Here is a 24,423-nt window from a genome sequence, read left to right as displayed (position 1 = left end):
ACTAGTTAGCGCAAAATCTTCTGGGGATGGACATCGATTTTGCTGGCCACAGCAGAATGCAGCAACATGCCTACATGTGGACACTGCAGCCCCAAGTCCTCCTCTGTTACTTTCACGGATGGGGGTTCCCACAGATAGGCCTATTCACAACAGCAGAAAAAGCCAGATGCCAAAACTTCACCCCAAAGTTCCCACACCCCCAGTCCATCGTCAATGCACAATCGATTAACTGGTCAGGATATTTGAAGATGATTTTTCTCCTCTCCCTCTTCTTCCATTTGTGGTTCAGAGGCTTCAGCAGACGTCCCTCACCAGCCCTGGTTCACAACTCTGCTTGAGTTCTCACTGGTTCTGCACAAGAGACTCCCCAAGAAGCTGGATCTTCTCCTGCGGCACCATGACCAAATGAAACGCACAAATCCCAGGTCCCTCAACCTTACGATCTGGCTCCTGAGGTCATACAATTTGGATAACTTAGTCTTTCACCTGAAAGCATGAGCATTCTTAATGAAGTGCGCAGACCTACCACCCGCTCCTGCTACGCAACCAAGTGGAAGAGGTTTGTCTGCTACTGTCACTATAAATAAATTGACCCATTGAAAGCCAGGTACAAGACATTGTCTGTTACTTAATTACTTTACTTGCAGGTCTCAGGGCTAACCTTTACCTCCATACGATCACATCTAGCCACTGTGGCTGCTTACCTTCAGAATAGACATGTTATCTCTCTCTTCAAGATACCGATCATTAAAGCTTTCATAAACGGCCTTCAAAAGAGTCATTCCTCTCTGGGTCCCACCAGCACCCTCATGGAATCTCAACATTGTACTAACACAATTCATGGGTCCCCAATTTGAGTCCATCCACATCTGCCCCGTTCAGTTCATCTCTTGAAAGGTGGCATTTGTAGTTGCTGTTACCTTACTCAGGCGTGTTAATGAGCTGCAGGCATTAACCCTGGAAGAACCGTTTTTCCAAGTACATTGGGATAGGGCTGTTCTCTTCACCAACCCCAAATTCCTCCCTAAGGTGGTCTCTTAATTCCACCTTAATCAGTCCATTGACCTTCCCATTTTTCAGATCTGTTTTGCACCCCAGGCGCCTTTGAAGGTACTTTCCGTGCAGTGTGATGCAGAGGGGGCCGATATGTGGTACTGCATGGTATGCTTAATGGTCGGGACATTGTGTTGGTGGGTCGCTATGCTCTCATTGTTGATGTTGCAGATTTTTTTTTCTCAGAAGCCTTGGCCTCAAAGTACATAATTACCTGGGAACCCCAGGATTTGGCTGGGAGACTTTAACTGTGTTCTTGATGGCACACTGGATTGCATACCACACTCCATGACATATAAAGTAAAAATTAGGGACTCTGCTGGACTGCTGGTCTGAAGGGCTGCTTCCCTTCCCAGCTATGCTGAGCTGCTGCCCTCTTGCCTGGATGAGAAGGACTGGAGCGGCATCTCTTGAACCCAGAACTCCAGAGTAACACCAAGGGCCAGTTCGCTGGTTGGCTGGCCTCCTAATCTGAAGCCTCAGGGACACAATAGTCTTCCAACAACCTTGCACCTGGACTCTGGCATCTGTGAGTCTACCCCACCAAGTGGAGCCTCCCCAGTATTGGACCCTTGGAAGTGTGCTTAAGGTACTCTGCCAGGCTCTGTTATCTGGAGGAACCACAACCACATTTCCTCTCCTGCTTGGCACAAACCTGAGCAGGACAACACCGCAGCTCCTGCATGGATTTGGACCTGTTGCAGAGACCCACACCGCAACCCATTGTAATCGCCACTGTGCGACGCATCCTCGTCGAAGTCCCTTGCATGTATCATTGACAGCAGCCTCAACACTACCACCGGACTATGCATTTTAGCCTTACAGCTCCTCTGAACTTCTGCATTGGCTTGACTGCTGAACGCATCCTTGATGCCGGACTTTGCATCTTAAGTCCTTGTCAATGGGATCCTCAATGACTATGCAGGACCTGGCACAGCAACCTTGCTGCATCGCTGAACTGAGGCATCGCTTCGGCTCTGTGACACATCTTCAACACACATCTTTGCAATGCTTCGCAAACCAGGATGTAAGGTACTTTGTTCAGTGGGTTTAACTGGCTCCCTGTAGCCAGCCCACACTCCATCGCGGTCTGCCTGAACTTGTGACTTTATCCAGATCTGGTGCAACAATATGTTCAGAACTGGCAGTTTGTTTTTTGGCGCTATCTTAACTAAAACCTTAAAATTGCATAACTCCAGTTCTACTGATTGGATTTCTGTTATTTAGGTCTTGTTTTATTGATTAAAGAAAGCTCTATTTCTAAGTTGGTGTGGGATCCTTTTTATGTTGTATTTTCCCCCTTGTTACTGTTTGAAGTGTTGAACAAATACTTTACATATTGCCACTAAGTAAAGCCTAATTGCCCTATGCCAAGCTACCAGGGATTGTCGTAGGACTCTCGCCATGGGGATGAAACTGCTAGTTTCGGGTGGCAGCACCACCGCATGTGTGGGGCTGAGTTGATCCCATACCCTCTGGTAGCGGTCGGCCTAACCCTTTCGTCTAGCTAGCAGCACCTCACCAGAACCCAGAAGTAAGGGTGATTTGTGGCAGCCTGACCGATGACACTGATTTCTTAAGGACGTCATGGTGGAACAGATCTTACCCCTGTCTTTCAGTTACTCAAGTCTCATATGTGCATAAGCAGGATTTTGTTCAATACATTTTATTGAAGCAACTGCGTTCTCTGTAAAAAGGCATGTTTTGCTATTATTATTAGGACAAAGAAAACAATACTTTTTTATGGCAACCAGAAAAGTGAAACGGATAAAAAGTCCCAACATTCTGTCACAATAGTGATTCTAAAACCTCTACCTGCACTACTAAAAATCTGCATGAGAGCGATAGCAGTGTTAGCCCTAATCTGCCCGTACCAGTCTTGCAAGGAAACACCATCCCTGTACCTGACTGATAAAAAGAAGGTGGGGCCTGTTAGACGGCTGGCAGTCCTCCTGAGTGGATGGAGAGAAGATGGCGAGTTCAGCAGAGCTGCGATAACATGTTACAGCATAAGATGGCTGGCTTAATTGTCCCCTCTGACTTAGTTTGGGGCAGCGTGTATTTTTATAGTAAAATGTGTTATTCAGAGAAGTGCTCTGAAGTGATAATGCGTCTTTTCAGTGTAAAGTAGACATTGTACTCTTTGGACCGGCATTACTCAGTAAATAATCATGTACAACCTCGTACAGCCTTGGGATGAGCACGAGATTTAATGCCTTGCAAAAGAAATAACAAATTCTGTGTGGAAGTGCAACTGATAAAATAATAAAACATCTCCACTAAAATGAAGCTTTGCTAAAATAATAAAAGGGAATACATGAAAAGCAACTAGGTAAAAGGGCACAGGCCTAAGGCCTAGAGCTAAAAAAAAAAGTGGCCATGGGCAGTGGACACTATTAAAAAGTATTTGTTGGCTCTTTGGCTTTTCTATGTTTGGCGGACCATTGATTCTTGCTTATGTGACCTACTGTGCTGAGATATCTAAAAGGTTTGCCACACGTTTCCTCCCAAACTGTTTGTGATGCTATAATGAGACCTTAGATAGGTCTTGACATTTCTCATGTGTACGCCCTTCGTGCCGATGAATAGCTGCTCACTGCATCTGTAGACTTTCTTCATTGCAATTACGTCAACCTGTTGTGTGAGTACAACTGCCATAATTCTCTTTTACTCCAGTCAAGTTGGTGTTGGGTAATCGAACAGCATTCTTTTCAAAAGCTGTGACTCCCTTTCACATTAAATAATCCATCACACTGCCAGTGTTCTTCCCTACCCCTCACCCTTTGACTGTGAAGGAGAGGCTCCATCAGCAGAACCCCAAAAGGGCTCTAGACATTTAGAAAAAACACATAACAGTTAATCAGCTTTTTGTGAGGTGCTCCGTGGCGAAGAAAAGAAAGGCTGTGCAGAAGAGTACTCTGTTGAGGTGGATAGTCCTCTACATCAGGATCTGCTTTGCACTGGCCATGAAGTAGCACCTGAAATGGCTGAAGACCCAGTCCTGCACCAAAGTGGTGGCTCATGGAGTGCCTGTACTTGACTTCTGCCAGTCTGCAACAAGGGCATCAATGTATACATTCACAGAGCAGAGCTGCCTCAACAGCTTCAACTGGCGGGAAGGTCATTTTGCCTGCTTGGTCCTGCTGGATTTTTCTGTCTCAATACATTTCACAGGCCCTCCACCGGGGTAGGTACTGCATTGGTATTGCTTCTAGCATGATGAATAGGTGGTTAGAAGTATCCAAGAACATGCTCTTTACATTTGGCTATGGTTTTTTGGGAGATACACTAACTGCGGATTCCTCCCACTTCCCCGTCCTTTGGGGTGGCTTTTTTTTTTTAAATCTAAGAAGGTCTCAAGTTAATAATTAGCATATTGGTACCAAAAGCTACTCGCCCTCCATGTCTGAGTGCGCAGAAATGGAAAAGACAAGCAACTGAAGTCTGCATGCAAGGGAGGAGCTTATACGTTGCTCCCCTTAGTCACTTCTTGGGTGGTACAGAGCCAGCTCTGAACCTCACAACACCGCACGTGTAAGCATTGCTTGAGAAAAGTTTTTTGATCTAGTCTGACACCTGTAAAATATTCCAAGGTGAGGAATCTACCCTGAGAATGTCCACCAGAAAAAGTGTTACTCAATGTTGACAGATAAGGGCTCTTTCATTGATCAGAGCCCTCCACCACACACAGTGGGCTGCCTGGCTTTTTATGAGCCATCCAACAGTGTGGATGTGGTTCTCATAGTGATGATTTAAGTGTTCGCGCTGGCAATGTAAAACAACTGCTGTAGGGATTTCTGGTCTGTACCCTGTATTCAGACTTGACGCTAACTAATGAAGTTTTAAATTGAGAAGAGTGGGGATTACTATGACTTTATAGCCAGACAGACTCCTCCATAAACTCTTTGCAGTGCTCAAGACGATTTCATTTTTCTTCGTCTTGGATCTTCTCCCATGTCCTACCAGAAAAACATCTTTTGTACAACATGCACAGTATAATTGCAGTGTTTCATGTTGACAAGCAGAGTGGCTTGTATTCAACAGTGCTACGTCACTTGGTGGTGAAAGTTTGTGACCTGGCCCTGGATCAGTCAGTTTTGTTGCTTCAACCCACCAACTGGCTGACTCAGACACCCTCAGTGGCTTCTATAAAAATACCTCTGGAATAATCTCTTCTGATTGTTGTCTGTGTCACGAAGTTTCCCTTAGATAGGTTTTAATACCAAATCGACTGGAAAGACACAGTTTTCACATCATTGATGGGTGAAAGTTGAGCCTTTTCCTGGCATGTTTCACTGTCATTGTGGTCCAGGGCATGTTTTCTGACTTTTCCTCCTACATCTCTGATTCAGAGATTAATATGTAAATGCATAATATATGCATTATGCCATACTATGTTGTTGACTCCTCTATAGTCCATTTGACTTGAGTACTCAGGGTTACTAAATTTAGCGAAAGGCACCTCTCTTCTCTTCCTTTTCATGGAGGACCTATTCTTTCAGTGGGAGATATCATGTGTTTACCACTCCTCTCCAGTGTAGTAGTGCAGATTTTGTGCAAAATGTCTGTGTGTAGTGCTCTATTTTGGTACTTGTGTGGATGGAAAAGTGGCTGTAGCTGTTGTTGTGTGATAACCATATTCCTCTTATATCCACAGGAACGAAGTTGCAGTCAATCAATGATTTCTTGTTTCAGAGTCAGATTGACAACATTAACCTCTTCAAGGTATTCAATTGTGATTTGTTTTAAGCAATGTGAAATTTCATGTGTAGGAAGAAAACTGTGCTACATTATTTGTGGAAATGTGTGTGCTCTTAAGCCAAATTAATTTTATTTTCAAGGAAGGCTCAATCGATGATCTAGCTGTATACGTTTTATGTGATTTCATATAATTAACCTGTTTTATGAAATGTCATTATTGAGAAACCTTTTCACCTAACCTAGTCAATGGATTTTTTTTTAAATGCCTGGTGCATACTTTTTCATAGAAACCAATTTGAGGAAGCTGGAGCTTAATACGGTATACCAAAATGAGGTGTACTGTGCAAAGAGTTCCAGGGTTCCCTTACAAGTGGAAAGGGGCGTTGTCTAGCAATCCCAACGTGCTGCTCTAGGGGGCAGTTGGCCGAGCAGCCTTAGGCTTATCAGAAAGGAGTGTTAGACATTTTCTATAGGCGCACAGTCAGTAAGTGACACACACGACTCAATAAGGAGATCCACACTGATTTATAAAAATAACAGGCATCTTTATATATATTTAGGCACCAGAATCAAGATGATCAGGTAAGAATGTTTTACAATAGAAATTATTACAGTTTTAAAACGTCGACACTTAGTGCAGCTACAGAAAATTGCACTGTTACTCTGTGGGACAGAGAAAACATGTACGGCAAACAGGTACTCTGCAGCAACTTACAGGACCAGACGTCCAGACTCAAGGTAAGAATAGGGCAGGGTCTTAGGCCACACCAATAGGTAACCTCAGGAGGCAGCCAGGTGCAGTGGTGCAGATCAGCATTGGGAGGGGAGGGGAGAGTAGGGGAGTGTTTGAATTCAATGGGGGATCGGTCCGGTCAGAAAGTTGTTGCAGGTGAAGAGTGGGGGATTGGGGGGATTCTGGGTGAACCAACAAGGGGGTTTGGTTGTTGCGAAGCTTGGGAACATCTTTGGTCCTCTTTTCCTCTATCCGGGATGGCTGTGTGCATAGGTGTCCTCAACCGTCAGATTTCAGTCACCGGAGGTGGTCGCTGTAGTGGGGGGGCTGAGGGGGGCCCGCAAAAAGTGGCTGCAGACATGGACTGAGGGACCAGTCACACTGAACCACTAAATGGGTTCAGGTCTCATGAGGCTCGGGAACATAGGGTCAACTTTGGTCTTCTCCTCAGTCCCGGGCGGCCGGGTGCAGATGTCACCAGAGACGGTCGCAGCAGAGGTGGGCCTGCAGAAAGAGGCTGCAGGGGTCGGCGGGAAGTCCTCAGTGGGCAAACTCAAGGCATGCTTCTTCTCTGGAGGGCATGTTAACCACGCTGACACCATTGGCCGAATTCAGCTCGGGCTAGGAGGCTAGGGTGCAGTGGTGCTGTCTGCTTTCAGGTTTTGGTGGTCTGGAATCCTCTCAGTTTTCTTGGGGTGCCTGCAAGATGAAGGGGAGCAGCTCCACCACTCCACAGGAGTTTGTGGTTCTTGAATGAAGACTAGCAGTCCTTCTGGGCTTTTGGAGGCACAAGCTGCTGCAGGATGAGGAGTCTTTGTCACAGTTGTCAAAGTCAGCAGGCAGGGATGGCACAGAGTCAGTCACTGGTTTTCAGTTCTTGCTTTTGTGTCTTTGTAGTGTTCCCCCTTCTTCTTTCAGGTTGGCAGGATCTGGTTTTCTGATGCAAGGGGCTCCCTTAATACTGTATTTAGGGGTATTAGGGAAGTGTATGGTAGGAGCCAATGGCCTACTTACCCCTGGGATCACTATGCTCCCTATATGATGAATTACTGTGGGAAGTGGGCATAACCCTGTCCCAGAGTTACTAGTTCTGCCATCACCAAGATGGCAGACTTTTACATTTCGTGTCTACATCAGGCAGCTCACCTTAGGAGTGGAACTGACCTGAGGGTCGACATGCCTCTCTGTCCAGGCGCCAATTATGCCCTGGGTCGGGGGTCGGCAGATCGGCATCTTCTCACCTCTGAGAGAAAGCCAGATCTGCATACCAAGGGTGGTGGGGTCTTTGAAATCCCCTGCCTTGAAATGCATATTTGCATTTCATCCTCTTGGGAGGGGGGGTGTTTACACTGCTGCCAGAGCAGGCTTTGATCCTGACTGCCCGAAAGTGGAGACTCTGCCATACCATATCATCCTTTCTATGATGTTTTGTGACCATTATTGTTAGTTTCTGTATGCCAGTTACATGGGAGCCACAAGAGGGGTACTATTGCAGTACTTTGTCATTTTAATTTTGCAGCAGAATACTCAGCTGCTTATTCTGCTACAAGTACATTATTCATCTAACTTCAGGTATTTTTGTACCCTTCTATATGACCTTCTGGCACATTTCTGTAGGCCTTTTGGACCCAACATGTTTACAACAGTTTTTGAAAGTGAACAGAATTCTCATGCTTCTGTCTTCATCCTCCAGGTCCAGCGGTACTGCATGAAGAGCATGATCAGCAGAAAGGTAAAGTTATTGCATGGTGATTTGACTCTGTGTTTTGAATACGCCAAAGTATATTTCCTTGTTTATCGGCAGCAACATCTTTCATGCTATTGTCTATAACATCCTAACCATCTTACCATCTTTACTAGAGTGGGTAACCATATGTTTTGAGAGCTATTCCCTAATGGTGTTTACAGCTTCCCTCTGAGAAGACTTTTTTTTTTTTTTACGGCACCCGGAACCTTAAATCTTTGATAAATAATTCAAACAGAAGTTTCTATTGTTAGTATTTGATTTATGACATCTATAAAATAGCACAGCCCCCTTAACCAAAGTTGTAGCAGGACTTTTAGACCTGAGGTAAGGCAACCCAGGAGCACATGCCGGCATCTTTGGAAACCGAAGGATTTAAAAGACACTTTGAGTCAAATCAATCCCAGCCAATTAAATCAGATTGGTGTGTCTAGTGAGCAGGTGTTGAAGCCTTCTGTGGTTAACCTGAAGCTTTGTTGAACAGGACACAAAGTGGAAATGATGTGTAAAAGAGATAAAGTGCTTAGGATTAAAGTCTGACTGGCTCTCAGTTGGCTCTTATGCTTCAAAGTTTCGTGGGCTTCTGCACAACTATTCAGTTTTGTTCACCACAAATGTATGGTTCAGGGATTTGGGCATTAGAAAGGGGGTCGTTGATGCATTTTCCTAATATGTACAATGATGTTAAAAGCATGCACACCTTTTTACAATATCATGGTTTTACTTACTGATCTATCTATCACTGGGACTTTGTAGTTGGGAAATGGAATTTAAAAAACATAGAAATTCACTTTAAAAAAACAAATGTTAGAGGGACGTTATAGTTAGGCTCACATTTCAAATGTACAAAACCATAGAAATTCAGCAGTTATAGTTTTTTCAATTAACTATAACTTGTGCCCTAAGGTAACTATAACTTGCGACCCCCTCCATGTACAGTTTTCTCATCAATAATTTTATTGCAAATGTTGCAGTGATAATTTCAATGCTGCCATAGAAGATGTCCCAACTGTTGTAATCTATGGGGTAATTAGCAGTACATGGTGAGGGCTCGAGGCCCGGAGACCCCGTCCCCCAGGGTCTGGTCACATCTAACTGGGTGACTTGCCCCCACTTGGGGCACCCAGTTTGTAAAGATGAGGACCACGGTGAGAGCCTAAAGGTCCCCACGATCACAGCCTACCTCCTTTTTTCCAAATTTGGTGTCATCCCATCCATTGGTTTAGGCTGTAGTCGTGTCTAAAACCCCTATGGTAAATTGCATGGAGAAAATGTGTTTTGGGACCCCCCTCTTTTTCTCAGCCCCTGCTTGATAAATCACCCTGAAACTTTTGAAACAGCAGACGAACTGACTCGTACTGATTTTGAAAATGTTGTGAAGATTTGTCAAACAGCACCAGTTGTTGGTTAAACAAAAAACGCTTTTCCTGTGGAAAAGGTCGTCAGTATGTAGTTATAGTTAGGACCTAGTTCCCATTAAAAAAGGATTTTTTGACTTGGCTATATCGTTGATGCAGTTTGACGAATCTTCACAAAATGTTCAAAATAAAGTGTGCCCAAGGGTCTTGTTGTGTAATGAAAGTTTCGGACTGATCCGTCAAGCAGGGGCTGAGAATAATGTTGGTCTAAAAACATTATGTTCTCCATATTAATTCCCATAAAGATTTTAGACATGACTACAGCCAAAACAGCTAGGCAGAAGTACACCAAATATAGAAGAAAGGTAATTGGTCGAAAAAGCACCTTTTTTCTTATTTGGTGTAAATCCGTTCAGCAGTTTGTGATATTAAAGGAAAATCACATTTGGGTATCTAGAGGCGCAAAGACTTCGTGAATCCTCCTGATCTCATGCAGAGATCTGATTTGCTGCCAACACTTCAACCAGGATGTGTCGGCAGCCATTTTAAACTCTGCTTAAGCTGAGTTTTAAAAACATATATTTAAAAAAAAGGGGGGGGCAGGGTATGTTTGCCCTAAGCTCCTAGCCTTGATACAGGGGTCCCCCTTGGATCCTGCCAGAGCAAAAAAGCATTTTTTATAAACTATAGTTATGACCCTTGCCAACGGGGCCATCAGCGCAAAGCAGACACACAAAGGGAAATAAAAGTTCGCTCACAGTGAAACCAATTGACAAAAGTGCAATTATCCATGTAACCGGCAAAAGTGCAATTACCTGTGTAACTGGATCGATGTCGTGCAAAGTGCTAGACTACTTCCCAGCGAGATCGCGCTGCGAAATAAAGAGAAAAAGTAGTCCAGAAACCGGACGGAAAACATTGAGCCTCGTATGTTTTCAGTAGTTGGTCGTGCGCTGGAGGAAGGCTGAACACTGGCAAAGGCATGAGGTATGCATGCCTTTTACTAATGAAAGCAAGCAAATTTTAAAAGGCAAGCCACAAACCAATTAAAGTGACTGACATGACATGGGTGTGGTTAGAAGCCAAAGAGATTACAGCAGGGGACGTAACGCTTTGCACTCGCCCCTAAAAATAGAGGGTGGTCCTGTGGCCCATACCCCCTCCTAACCTCCCCCATTGTGGAGACCGCCACCTCCCCGGGGCTACAAATACATTTAAGAAGGGGGTTTACCACGGACCCACGGCCCTGGACACCACCACCTCTTGGGGCCAATGTGAAAAGTGTGTGTATAGGGGGCGGTAACACGCTAACATGCGGGCTGGGAAAGAGATTAAATAATTGCTCTTCCACTCGGGGAGCAGCTATTTGTAGCAGCTCCATGTATGCAGGAGCTATGCCAGCATATGCCGGACCCAGTGGGACTGCGGGGGCCTTGAGGCTCCCTCTGCGGTCCCCATAGCTCTTAACTGGGTGCCCTGGGTGGGGCCAGGGCACCCATGCGGTCCCTGAGGCAAAAAATTGCCTAAGTAGGATGGCCATGTGGCCCCCTCCTTTTTTTTTTTTTTTTTTAACAGTGTTTATTTGGCCCCTGGGAGGTGGTGGTGCCCAGGGGGATCTGTGTGCCCCCCCCCCCATATGTTTTGTTTAAATATAGCCTCGGTGAGGTGGTGGTCCCTGGTGCTGGTGGGTTGGGGGGTGGGGTCTGTGCTTCCCTCCCACTTTTATTGTTGTAGCCCTGGGCGGTGGTGGTCCTCCGTGAGGGTGGGGGGTCTGTGTGCCCCCTAACTTTTATTATGATGTAGTCCTGGGAAGGTGGTGGTTCCCGCGGCGAGGTGCGGCCCCTCTGCATAATCATAAAATGAAGCCCCATGGAGGTGGTGATCCCCAGGGCCCGGGAGGTTCCATGCAGGGCCCCCGCATATTTTTAAAATATATCCAGGCTCTGTGGCCTAACCAGTATAACTCATGCCCTAGGGTAAGTATAACTCTCACTTTCGCCATGCACTGCTGATTATTCCACATATTACATCACTCATGACATTTTTGATAACATCATTCATAATATCACTGCAACATTTACAGTAAAATTGAAGAGAAAGCTGTGATTAGCGGTTGGCAGGGCAAGTTATAGTTACATTGGTTCATGAGTTATAGTTACTTGCGCTAACCATAACCATAACTGCCGAATTGCTATGTTTTGTGCTAGTAAATTCAGAATCTAACAATAAAGTCCCTGTAACCTTTGTTTTTTTAAGTGAATGAATATACATAAATGTATGTATAGCTTGATATTCACCTAATCGTCTCCAAGTCTTCAGAGTAGATAGAATTAATCTTATGTGACAAATAACAATTACGTGCACCCATACTGCTTTCATTTCACTTAAGGAGGTCATTGGAATCAGGTGCTGATCAAACAAAGTGCATTATGAATACTGTTTATAAAATCAGAAACTTTGTCAATGTGGTTGACAGCCTTCAGGTCATGCCTTGGCTAAAAGCTTTCTGTAATGGTGTCAGAGAAAGACTTGTTGTTGCTCATCAGTCTGGGAAGAGCTACAGTGAAATTTCTATTTATTATGAAGTCAGTCATTTCACAATGAGAAAGAATATTTTCAAACGGAGAAAGTACAAGACTGCTGCTAGTCTGCCCAAGAGTGGGCATCCCACCAAATGCACCATAAGATCAGACTTTATGATGCTTCTGAGCTTGCTAGTAACCTTATGCAATATCTGAGAGCGGGCCAGCTGAGTGTTTTGGCTCAGAGTCGGCATGGCCAAATTGTCTGGGGCCCTGTTGATAGCAGAAGACAGAGCAGTGCCCTGATGGTGATAGCATGGTGTGTGAGAAGTGCTCCTGCTCTTGAGACTGGATCCAGCAGCTGCTAAATCTTGTCTACAGACTACATAAGAGCTCAGGAATGTCTTCCATCTTATTCACATTTTCTTTCAAGATTGCACTACTCACAGCCAAGTAATGGTGAGAGATTTGGTGTACAGTGGAGGAAACAGAGTTGATGCTTCTTAACCGCAGCCTCAATAACACTGGAGAGGCATCAAGCGTGAACAATCCTGGGTCTAGTGGCTAAGTAGGGCTACTTAAGCTGTGCTCCTCTTTGTGCTACAGGGCTGTAGAGGATTGCCAGGAGAAAGTGTTGGGAGAGGCATCCAAGGTTTTTGAGTCAGCAGGTTCCAGGAAAGGCAGCTGAGAAATGTGGGCCCTTGATAAGGGTGACATCCCATTATTGGGGATGCATTTCATATTTTGTAGCTTTGTTGCTTTTCCAGCATTCTGTGCTGCCCAAAGGAGGGAAAATGGGCAAGAAAGGACGGCAAAGTTGTTTTTAGTCCACAGTCTCATTATTCAGCCAACGGTGATGCTGTTGCCACAGGGGAAACTGGAGTGTTCTCTGACAAGGAATCTTCTCAGAGGGAAGAACAGATCCTGGCATTGTTGCATGAGTTTCAGCACACCACTAAATATAGTCATAGAAATGTCACTTGCTGCTGACTCAGACAGAGCATAAGTTTCAGGAGCTTGTAACTAGGATAAGAGATCTTGAATCCAGTATTCAAGAATTGCAGATTGACAGTCAAGACTGTCAGGTTCAAATCTATGTTGCAACATCCTTGATAGAGTTAGTTGGTTAAGAGAAGTCCCACAGATTCCATATGACTCACCCGCTTTGGTGATAATACAAAACCTCCTTGAGAAAGACTTGAGGATCCCTGATGCACGCTCCCATGGGACAATGCGTAAAGACTACGGGCTCCATACAACGAATGGCAGTTGTAGGAGGCTGGCTCATGTATGGTGTAAACTTAGTGTGGTACCGTATACTGATTCCAGGCAACCCTAAGTTATAGTGTATAGGTATCCTGATAGCAAGAGATCTCAAGGGGATAGCTGTGGTGAGCAGCTAAAGCTTATCTAGGAGGAGTTGAAAGCACTTGCAATACCACAATAGTCCGTCAGTAACTGTATAGACCAACACCAGGTGTTGCAAAAATAAAGGTATCTTTATTACAACACCAAAGCCTATTCTAACGTTGGTATATCTCCACTTGCAGATATCTACACACAGAATACACACTTGAAACAATCAGAAATAGCATAGGAATACATGGGGCTCTATCGGGGGACCAAACTATAGATTGAGGAAGTGGTATAAGAATGGAGGTGTTTAAAGACAAAGAGGTACACTGTTCCATGGAAAAAGAACAAGAGCAAACCTAATTCTACAGGAGCAAGAACCCTCATTCATCACACTGGATGACTGGCTTCATCATTGGGAAGGCTCCTCGTCAGGCCGGTGCTGCAATGCCTAACGGGCTACCCAAGGGGGGGCTCTTAACCGTATTGCTTAAATAGTAGCAGATGAGAATCAAATCATGTCGATAAGGTACCCAATTGCAAGTACCCGAGCAAAAGATGGAGAGAATAGAATGCTAAAATTGGTTATCCATCAAAACATATTAATCATGAATTTAATCAGTGTTAGTATGATGGAGACCAAGGTTAAAAACAGAATGGGAGTAGAAGGGTGATTGATAATGTTCACCTACTCTCAATATAGGCACAAGAGGATAAAGCCAATTATGGTACCTCTAGACATCAGGTCTACATGTTTCGCGTCTGGTGGTCCAGCTGGATCCAATGACGCTTCATCAGGACCAAAGGAAAAAAACATCTCCAAACTCTAAGCTAAAGTGAACCCTAATATGGGAAGGAAAAAACAGTCACTTACTTTGATCTACTTGCTAAGTCAAAAAGGTCGCCCATCCCCGATATCAGGATAGAGCTCAAAGGGATCGCATGTCAGGAAATGGAACTGACATTATCAGTGTCCTGTTCGTAGGTTAATGAACCTACCCATCCGACGCGCGTCCCCAGGGCTACTTAAGTGGGTGGCACAATCAGTGCTGCAGGCCCACTAGTAGCATTTAATCTACAGGCCCTAGGCACATATAGTGCACTCTACTAGGGTCTTACAAGTAAATCAAATAGCCAATCATGGATAAACCAATCAACAGTACAATTTACACAGAGAGCATATGCACTTTAGCACTGGTTAGCAGTGGTAAAGTGCCCAGAGTTCAAAAGCCAACAACAACAGGTCAGAAGAAATAGGAGGAAGGAGGCAAAAAGTTTGGGGATGACCCTGTCAAAAAGCCAGGTCCAACAGTTGGTCACTATCTGCGGTGACCCACCTATCAGAGCGGGTCATTGACGTCATCTACCAGGCCTAACCAGTTAGATGCTCCTAAGAGCCTCTGACTACCATGTTTCCAAGATAGCAGAATCAACAGGCCACCTGGCAGAGCTCTGTACACCTCCCTAGCAGAGCAGCTGGACGGGGGGGTGGTCACTCCACTATCCTTTGTGTGGTTTTGCACCAGACTGGTGCACACCGGATTATGGAAGGAGGGCACCAAATATGCCCCTCAAAGCAGTCTGGTGGCTCTCAGAGACCACCCAACCAGCCCTGAGACATCTATTTCAAATGTGACCACCTCTCCCTTGTAGGAAATCCTTTGTTCTACTCCTCCGGCTTGAGCGTTGCTCACCAGCAGGTAGGCAGAACAGTGTCTAGGGTCAACAGCAGAGCGGGCTGGCAGCTGGACCCCGTAAGGCTGCACAGGCAGAACTGAGGGATCCCCTATGGAACCCCCAGAGTACATGGCATGATGCAACTAACACTGGAAGTGGTATGGTCTCATGATTTCAACATGTTTGATATCAAACATGCCTAGGTCCGGAGTAACCATTATGTAGTTGGCCCACTTGTGTGTGACCAGTGTTCTCTACATACCTTAAGATTGCTTCCCTGCACCTACAGAGTCCAGGAATTGGCCTGGGGTCTGTAGGGGTTACCCTGCCCATGCAAGGGTACCTTCACACTTGGAGACATGCACCCTGCCCTTGGGATGAAGGGCCTACCAGATGGGTCACTTATAATGTCTAAGTGCAGTGGTTAGGTTTGGCAGTTAAAGGGTGCATGCACCCTTTCATGCAGGCTGCCATTGCAGGCCTGCAGTCACAGTATGGGTGGCATAATACATGTTGCAGCCCATAGGTCCCCATTGTGCACCAGTGCCCTGGGTACCTAGGTACCATATTCTAGGGACTTACAGAAGTGCACCAGTATGCCAATTGTGGGTATGAAAAGTAACAAACAACTACATTTAGAGGAGAGAACAAATCAAATCAAATCAAATCATTAACATTTATAAAGCGCGCTACTCACCCGTGCGGGTCTCAAGGCGCTAGGGGAAAAAAGGGGGGGTTATCGCTGCTCGAACAGCCAGGTCTTTAGGAGTCTCCGGAAAGCGGTGTGGTCCTGGGTGGTCCTGAGGCTGGTGGGGAGGGAGTTCCAGGTCTTGGCCGCCAGAAAGGAGAAGGATCTCCCACCCGCCGTGGAGCGGCGGATGCGAGGGACAGCAGCGAGTGAGAGGCCAGAGGAGCGGAGGAGGCGGGTGGGGACGTAGAAGCTGAGGCGTCTGTTGAGGTATTCCGGTCCCTTGTCGTGGAGGGCTGGACAGAACACTGTCACTGGGGTCCTGGGTAGCAGGATCCCAGTGAACTACAGTTCAAACACACTGACATCAGGCCAAAAGTGGTGGTAACTATGCCAGAAAGATGGCACTTTCCTATATACCCCCATCCCAAACGAAGGCTAATGAGCCTAACCTTGACCAGCTGAGACTTCATTACCTAAGTGGAAAAATCTGGAGAGTCCCATCTGCATTGGTTACTCCAGGGTCTATGTTAAACTGAAATGTCCATCCTCTGTAGGAAAATGGGACACCTCTAAAGTTTGGGATTTTAACCTTTCATCTTTTTTAGCCAGAGGATGGGGCTTGTGATCTCTCTGAACAATGAAGTGAGTGCCAAACGGGTATGGCCTCAACTTCTTCAAGGCCCAGACCACAGCAAAGGACTCCCTCTCAATGGATGACCAACCCGTTTCCCTGGAGGTCAGCCTTCTACTGATAAAAGCTACAGGTTGATCCTGGCCCTCTTCTTTTAGGTGTGAGAGTAGTGTTCCTATTCCTACTTCAGAAGCATGTCTGGGCAATTAATTGTTTGAAATAGTCTGGACTTTTGAGAATTGGAGCTGAGCACAGGGGCTTTTTCGGGGTATCAAAGGCCTCTTGACAGCTAACTGTCCACAATACCTTTTTAGGCATCTTTTTTTTTTAAGGTAAGGTCATTACAGGGGTTTACAAGGTATCCATACTATTTAACAAATCTTCTGTAGTACCCAGTCGGGCCAGAAAAGCTGTGACCTGGATTTGGGTAGATGGAACAATCCAACCCATGGTGGTTTTGATTTTGCTCTGAAGGGGCTGAACTTGGTCTCCACCTACCAGGTTGCCCAAGTAAACCACTTTGCTCTGCCCTATCTGGCTTTTTGTCACCTTGATAGTGAGGCCTTCCTTTCCCAAGGCCTCAAGTACACTCCTTAGGTTGACCAGGTGACCCTGCCAGGTGGAGAACAGCAATGTCATCTAGATATGCTGCAGTAAAGTCTTCCGGGCCTGCCAGAACAGAATTCACCAACCTCTAGAATGTGCAGGTGCATTATTCGAACCAAAGGGCATTACAGTAAAGTGATAGTGCCCACGAGGAGTGGAAATTGCTTTTTTAGGCTTGGCAGCACCAGTTAACTTGATTTGCCAATAGCCTGCTGTCAGATCAAATGTGCTGAGATACTTGGCTGAAGCCAGAGTATCACTGAGCTCATCTGCCCTGGGGATTGGATTGGCATCAGTCTTAGTGACTACATTGATGGCGCTGTAGTCTACACAAAACCTAATTTCTCTCTTTCCACCCTGAGAGTGAGGTCTTGGCACAAGGACTACCGGGCTAGCCCAAGGGCTATCTGAAGGCTCAGTCGCCCCTAAATCCAGCAACTTTTGAACTTCTGCCCTGATGCAATCTCTGAAATTGTCAAGCTACCTGTAGATTTTACTTTTTACAGGTAGCCTATCACCTGTGTCCACATCATGGGCACACAAGGTGGTTTGACCAGGGCTCAATGTGACAGTTCAGAAAACTGACTGAAAACTTCTTGTTGCTTGTCCGAGAGGCAGTCTGCAAAGACTACTCTATATACTGAATCATCAACAGGGCTGTTGAAGAGAAGTTCAGGAAGAAGTTCATTCTGGTTCCTGCCCTCCATCAGTGGCCATGAGCAAGCTAATGTCAGCCCTGTCATAAAATGGGTTTAGGCGGTACACATGAAGCACCCTGTGAGAGCTTCTTGGAGTGCCTAGGTCAACTAAGTAGGCGACCTCACCTTTCTGCTTTAAGATTGTGTGGGGGCCACTCCACTTGTCCTGGAGTGTTCTTGGGGGCATAGGCTCTAAGACCCACACTTTCCGTCCTGGCTGGTAAACAGCCAGCACAGTCTTTTGGTCATGCTGCAGCTTTTGAAGCTCTTGGCTGGCCTCAAGGTTTTTGGAAGCTTTCTTCATGTACTCTGCCATGCGTGAAGGCTGGACTAGCACATAGTCAACTATGCATTGCTTGGGGGGATTGAGAGGTTGCACCCAACCCTCCTTTACAAGAACAAGAGGACCCATAACTGAATGTCCAAAAAGACATTCAAATGGACTGTAGCCCACTCCCTTTTGAGGAACCTCTCTTTAGGAAAATGGAAAGCAAGGGAGTAGGACATCCCATCTTCTCTTACATTTTTCTGAGAGTCCTATAATCATACCTTTTAGTTGAATCGCTCAACTAACCCATTCCCTGGTGGATGATAAGGAGTGGTGAATTTATAGGTTACACCACGTTCCTTCTACATTGCTTTGAGGTATCCTGACATGAAGTTTGCACCTCTGTTGGACACAACCCCGTTACAAAAGCCCACCCTGCAAAAAATTCCCAGGAGGGCCTTGGCCACTACAGGAGCTGTAGTGGACCTGAGGGGAATGGCCTCTGGGTACCTGGTGGAATGGTGCACCACCACCAGAATAAATCTGTTCCCAGATGCAATTGGAGGGTCAAGACGGCCAACAATGTCAACCACTGCCCTTTCAAAGGGAACCACAACCACTGATAGTGGAATTAAGGGGGCCTTTGTAGTGCCACTGGCTTGACAGGTGACACAGTAGCAACAAAACTCTTTTGTGTCTTCAAACATGTTGGGCCAGTGAAAGTGTAAGACAAGTCTTTGTCCAAGATGTCCTGCAAGAGGAATGTCATGGGCTAAGATCAAGAGGAATTCCTTAAACTGACCAACCTCCTGGCGGCTCCAGGCTTGGGGTCTCTAGCCTCAGAGTAAAGAAGACCATTCTTCCAATAGACCCTGTGGGATCCACTGATATCCCCTGCCTCCTGTACAGTAACTTTCTGCCTGAGGCCTTCAAGAGAGAGGCAAGATTTTTGCTCCAAGCTCAGTTCTTCTCTGGAGGTCACCCGCACCCAAGAGCTATGCTGCGTCAGCACCCTCTCCTCTGATGCAGGTTCCTCACTTTGAGTGAGACTATCTCCTTGAGAAGACTGATGCTTACTAGAGACCTGAGCAGGGGCTACGTTTTTACCCTTCCTACTTTCTTCGTGGGAGCTGATTGGTCCATACTTTCAGGCCCCAGTGCTCCTGATTCTCCCTGTTTCCTGGCCTGTTCTCTGGTTGTCACAAAGTCATTGGCAGGGATACCCAGCATTGCTGCATGGGTCTGCAGCTCCACTTCAGCCCAGGCTGAGGTCTGTAAATCATTGCCCATCAGACAATCAACAGGAACGACTAGGGGTTGCTTTAGGGCCAGTAACCCTCCCCCAGCTAAAGTTGACAACTGCAGATATCAGTATTTTTCTCCTGCTTTCTAGAAGAAGAACCTTTCCTCTGGTCACCTCTGCTGTGAGTTTTCATACCCACCCTGGTGCGAACCCATTTGTCTGCCTTCCTTCCCTATTCTTTGGGAGATAACAGATCTGAGTCCACCCAGTACTGATGCAGTTTCTCACACAATTATTAAGGTTGTGCTCTCTAATGATAAGATTGTACAGCCCTTCATAGTCATGTACATCTCTGAAATGTAACCAGTCTTCTAGAGCCTTAACTGCAAAGTTCACAAAATCTACCCAGTCTTGGGAGGACTCCCTCTGAGTTTCTCTGCACTTAATTCTATACTCCTCGGTTGTGAGCCCAAACCCATCAATCAGAGCCTTCTTTAAGACCTGGTAATTATCTGTTATCTTCCTCCCTCACAGTCAGAAGTTTGTCTCTTCCTTTGTCTGCAAAGTAGAGCCAAGGGATAGCTGCCCACTGCCTCTGAGGAACCCTCTGTACCTTACAGGCCCTCTCTAAGGCCTTAATCTACTCGTGGATGTCATCCCCAGCCTTGTAAGGGGGAACTAATCTGCTGAGATTCCTGGAATCAAAGGAGTCTTCCCTGACCCTGGTCTCTCTTATGCTGTCACCATGGGGTTCTAAACCAAAATTCTTCTTTTCCCGTTCCATCTCCAGCGCCTCTCTCTCCATAGCCAGCTGCTGTTGTTTCATCTTGAGCTTGGTCTGCTCAAGTCTCTGCAGACTGAACCCCCTATTTAGGGATCCTTTGTCAGAGCTAGAGTGGATGGAGCCCACAGCAGAAGCTGAGGCAAGGGAAACTGAGGATAAGATGGATGCACTCCTCCTGGGGACTCTCTTTAATAACCCTGGGGGAGTAAAAGTGGGCCTACTGCTACAACTCTCCCTTGTACTGCCAACACAGCTCTCTGCAGTGCCAAGGTTTTCCCCTGCATCCTCGTTGTTCTGCCCAGTGTGGTCAGAGGAAGTACCTGGTACTTACTTTTCCAACACTGGGGGTTCACTCTCATCATCTGATTCTCCCTCCCTACCAGGGTTCTGTATGTCGTCCTGAATAAAGAGGTTCAAGAGAATTGTCTTGTTAGGGTTACTACCTGTCTTACATTTTCTGGCTGTACAGAGGGCCCTGAGTTCCCTAAATCTAAGGCCTTCATACCTAAACTCCTGAGTCTGGTCAGCTCCCTCAACTAAAGACATGGTAGTGAATGTGATGCTTGGAGATCTAGGCAAAAGTTTAGGACGTCCTGCAGTTACTAATGCAGTATGTAATCAATAGTTAGTAGTGATCTTTCTTATGAAAGGTCACTGCTGACCAATTGGTAAAGCAATGCAAGTGTCTTATACTACCACTGCACTACCAATGTAGGAGGCTGGCTCAGTTTATGGTGTGGCACCCTATACTGAGTTCAGGCAGCACCTAGTGATAGTGAATAGGTGTCCAGATAGCAGAAGCTCTCTAGGGGTAGCTGAGGTGAACAGCTAAACCTTATCCAGGAAGAATGTGAAGCACTTGCAATGCCACAGTAGTCAGACAGTAACTCACTCACAAGAAAGGACTACACAAGTGTTGCAAAAGCAAAGCATACTTTATTACAGCACTACTACTAAACTGACATTGGCATATATCCATTAGGCGATATTACATACAATATACACATAAAATAACCATCAGAAATAGCATAGAAATATACAGGGCCCTAGGGGAGGGCCAAACCATATACTAAAAAAGTTGAATATTTAAGAGTGGCTCCAGCCAAGGTAAGTGTGGTGGTTAGGTAGGAGCTGGGGGCAGTTAGAAACACTAGAAGTAAGTACAGTAAGTGACCCCAGAAACCAGGAGTAAGTCAGTTACCCACCCAGTTGTCCCATAGGCTAACAGAGAGTAGGGGTTGGAATTTGTAGGATTCAGGACCATTCCCAGTGAACCCCGAAGAAACCAGCAGGCAACAGGATGGATGGAGAGTGCCCCCATCCGAGGATACCCAGACGGCAAGAGTACCTACACCAGGGACCTGGATGCAGAGGGGAGAAGGGAGTCTCTCTTTGAAGAGTGTGGATATCTCTGATTGTCCAGCTGCTGTCACAACCTGTGGACCAGGTCGTTCGAATCCAGGGACGGAATCTGGATTTGGAGAACCTGCAAAAGAAGGGGACAGAGTCCAGCACCCAAGGAGGCGCCCAGGTGGGGCAGGTGGCAATGCCTTCCCCCCTGAAGATGAAGCTCCTGCAAGTCAGTGGAAGAAGTCCACCTGCAGGGTCCAGGAGCTACTGAAGATCTCAGATGTCGCCTATGAGGTGTCTCTCGCTGGTTGCCGGACTGCAGGTAGGTCAGTGACCAGCCAGAGCACCAAAAAGCACTGGCAAGTGCAAATAGGATTTGCAAAGTTTTGGGGACAGCAAGGTCCAGAAGACTACCCAGGAGGGGGAGTCAGAGCTGGCCCTCAGCACACAGGAAGGCCAACAGAAGTCTGTGGAGCCCCCACGAGTGACCCACAGGCGCCGTACACAAGGAGTCACAGGGAGGCCTTACCAGGCCAGCCAAACAGAAGCCCATGTCGCAGGAGTTGCAGAAGAGGAGCTGATCTTCGGTTTGCACAAGGCTGGGGGCCGGGGCTTCTTGGAGCCTGAAGATCTTCCGGAGAAAGAATCAACAAGCCTTGGCAAGTGCAACAGTCGCAGTGCCCAGGGGTGCCAGTCCAGTGGAAGGAGCAGGGGCCCACAATCTCTCAAGTTGGTCAGAAGACAAACAGGACCCAGAGGAGGCCACAGACCCACCATCTGTGATGCAGAGCCTTTTGATGTCTGGGATAGCAGACCCCACCAGATGGTCCACGTTGTCTTGTGGTGTCTGCAGATTCAGGCGAGTGACTCCTTCACTTCCAGGGAGATTCTTTAGTGCTTCCATGTGCAAACGGAGGCCTTGTGACCTTGGATGCACAGCCTTGGATGTTGCAGAAGTCTTGCAGGATACGGATAAACAATGTCACAGTGGGAGCATTCTCACCAGCAGCAGATTGTTTGGTTCCAATGAAGACCAGCAGAGGTTCCAGATGCCAGAAACAGATATGTTGTACAGAGAGTTCCTTGAAGAGTCTTGCTTGACGAATCCTAGGACCCACCCACAAGGGAGCCCCTAAATAACTCTAAAGCAGGTTGGTCACTCTCTGCAGTGACCCACCTAACAGAGGGGGTGAGGGACGTCACCTAACTGGCGCAACCAACCAGATGCTCCCAGGGGCCTCTGCACATCTTATTTTCAAGATGGCAGAATATAGTGGCCACCTGGCAGAGCTCTGGGCTCCTCCTTAGCAGAGGAGCTGGACATTGGGATGGTCACTCCCCTGTCCTTTGTATAGTTTCGCACCAGATTGGGAACTGGGGGTTCTTGAACTGGTGCAAACCGGATTTTGCAAGGAGGAAATTAGCCCTTCAAAGAAGTCAGGTGGCACTCAGAGGCCACCCACCCCAGTCCTTCGACACCTAATACACAGGGAATGGTGGTCACACCTCTCCTTTGCAGGAAATCCTTTGTTGTGCTCCTTTGGCCTGAGCCTGGCTCACCAGCAGGAGGGCAGAACAGTGTCTGAGATTAGCAGCAGCTCGGGCTCGCAGCTGGAACCCATTAGGCTGTCCAGGCAGAACTGGGAGATTCCCTAGGGAACACCCAGAGTACATGGCATCATGCAACCAACACTGGAATCAGTGTGATTGCATGATTCCAACATATTTGATACCAAACACGCCGAGGTTTGGAGTAGCCATTATGTAGTTGGGCCACTTATGATGACCAGTGTCCACTATGTATCTTAAAATGGCTTCCCTCCCACTTACAGAGCCCAGACATTGGCCTGGGGTCTGTAGGGGTACCCTACTCATTCATGTGGATACATGCATCCTGCCCTTGAGCTGAAGGGCCTACCAGAGGGGTGACTTATAAAGTCTAAGTGCTCTGGTTAGGTTTGGAAGTGAAAGGATGTATGCACCCTTTCACGCAGGCTGCAATTGCAGGCCTGCAGTCAGTTTGCATGGACTCCTGTGGGTGGCATAATACATGCTGCAGCCCATAGAGGTCCCCTTGTGCACCAGTGTACTGCGTACCCTAGGTGCCATATACTAGGGACTTACAGGGCTGCACCAGTATGCTAATTAGGGGTGTGAAAAGTAACAAACAACTAAATTTAGAGGAGAAACCACTGTCACTGAGGTCATCAAGATCACAGTGAACTACTGTCCAAAAACACTGACATCAGGCAAAAAATGGGGGTAACTAGCAGAAAGATGGCACTTTAATAAATAAAGGCTCATTTTTCATTTACTCCTGGTAAGCTAAAAGCAGGCCAAATGTTCAGTGAGTTTGCACCTAATGTGCCGAGAAAGAATCTCAAACACTGACTAGCTCCAGGCAGGTGAGCTCTAGTTGATGGATGACTCAAACTCTAGTCAGACATTTGCTAGGATGACACATGAAGCGCTTAGTAGGTTAGTGCCCTGTCAGGCAAGACTGAATTGATCTGCCTTCTGTTACTCATTTGTCTTCTCTCCTTCTTTCTTCTTTTTAAAAGAAAGAAAATACTTTATTTTACATCCCAGAGACACTTGCCCCTATTAGTTTACAAGAGGAGGCTCATCATCCAGCCAAAATAAAAGTTCCTCCCAGGCAATTTCCAATTTTGATATTAGTAGGGAATGAATAGATAGTAGAATGGAGACTTACCCTGCTTCCGTTGTTTCAGCTGGGAAACCAGCATGGCAAAGAGTTCAGTATGACTTGCTAGTGCAGCAGTGCTCAGGCCTTATGTAAGTATACAGAAAAAGAACATTATGAAGCATTATTTAATGAGGGATTTTGGCGTCTTTCATAAGTTGGTTTCCTTGAGTACAAGATGTGATTAAAGTACGTGAATTTGATTCATAAAGTGCATCACTACTCAGCAGGGTAGCCTGCTGCAAAATTACAGAAGATCGTAAGTGAAGTTAATGTTGAGAAGGAGTGGGAAAAGCCAAGCTTTTCA

General features: G+C 46.3%; 1 protein-coding gene across 2 annotated transcripts in view; it reads left to right on the top strand.

Moving 5' to 3' along the window:
* Window positions 1-24,423, top strand: part of DDX11 (DEAD/H-box helicase 11) — a 593,235-nt gene that overhangs the window by 318,334 nt on the left and 250,478 nt on the right. For both annotated transcript variants that reach the window (XM_069228147.1, XM_069228146.1), the window contains 2 exons: window positions 5,711-5,778; window positions 8,181-8,219. In XM_069228147.1, the coding sequence (XP_069084248.1) occupies window positions 5,711-5,778; window positions 8,181-8,219 (107 nt within the window). The remainder of the gene's footprint in view (window positions 1-5,710; window positions 5,779-8,180; window positions 8,220-24,423) is intronic.

This window comes from Pleurodeles waltl, chromosome 4_1 (genome assembly GCF_031143425.1).
Source record: "Pleurodeles waltl isolate 20211129_DDA chromosome 4_1, aPleWal1.hap1.20221129, whole genome shotgun sequence".
Classification (NCBI taxonomy): Eukaryota; Metazoa; Chordata; class Amphibia; order Caudata; family Salamandridae; genus Pleurodeles; species Pleurodeles waltl.
The sequence above is the reverse complement of the archived record's forward strand: the minus strand, read 5'-3'. Positions and strand labels throughout refer to the sequence as shown.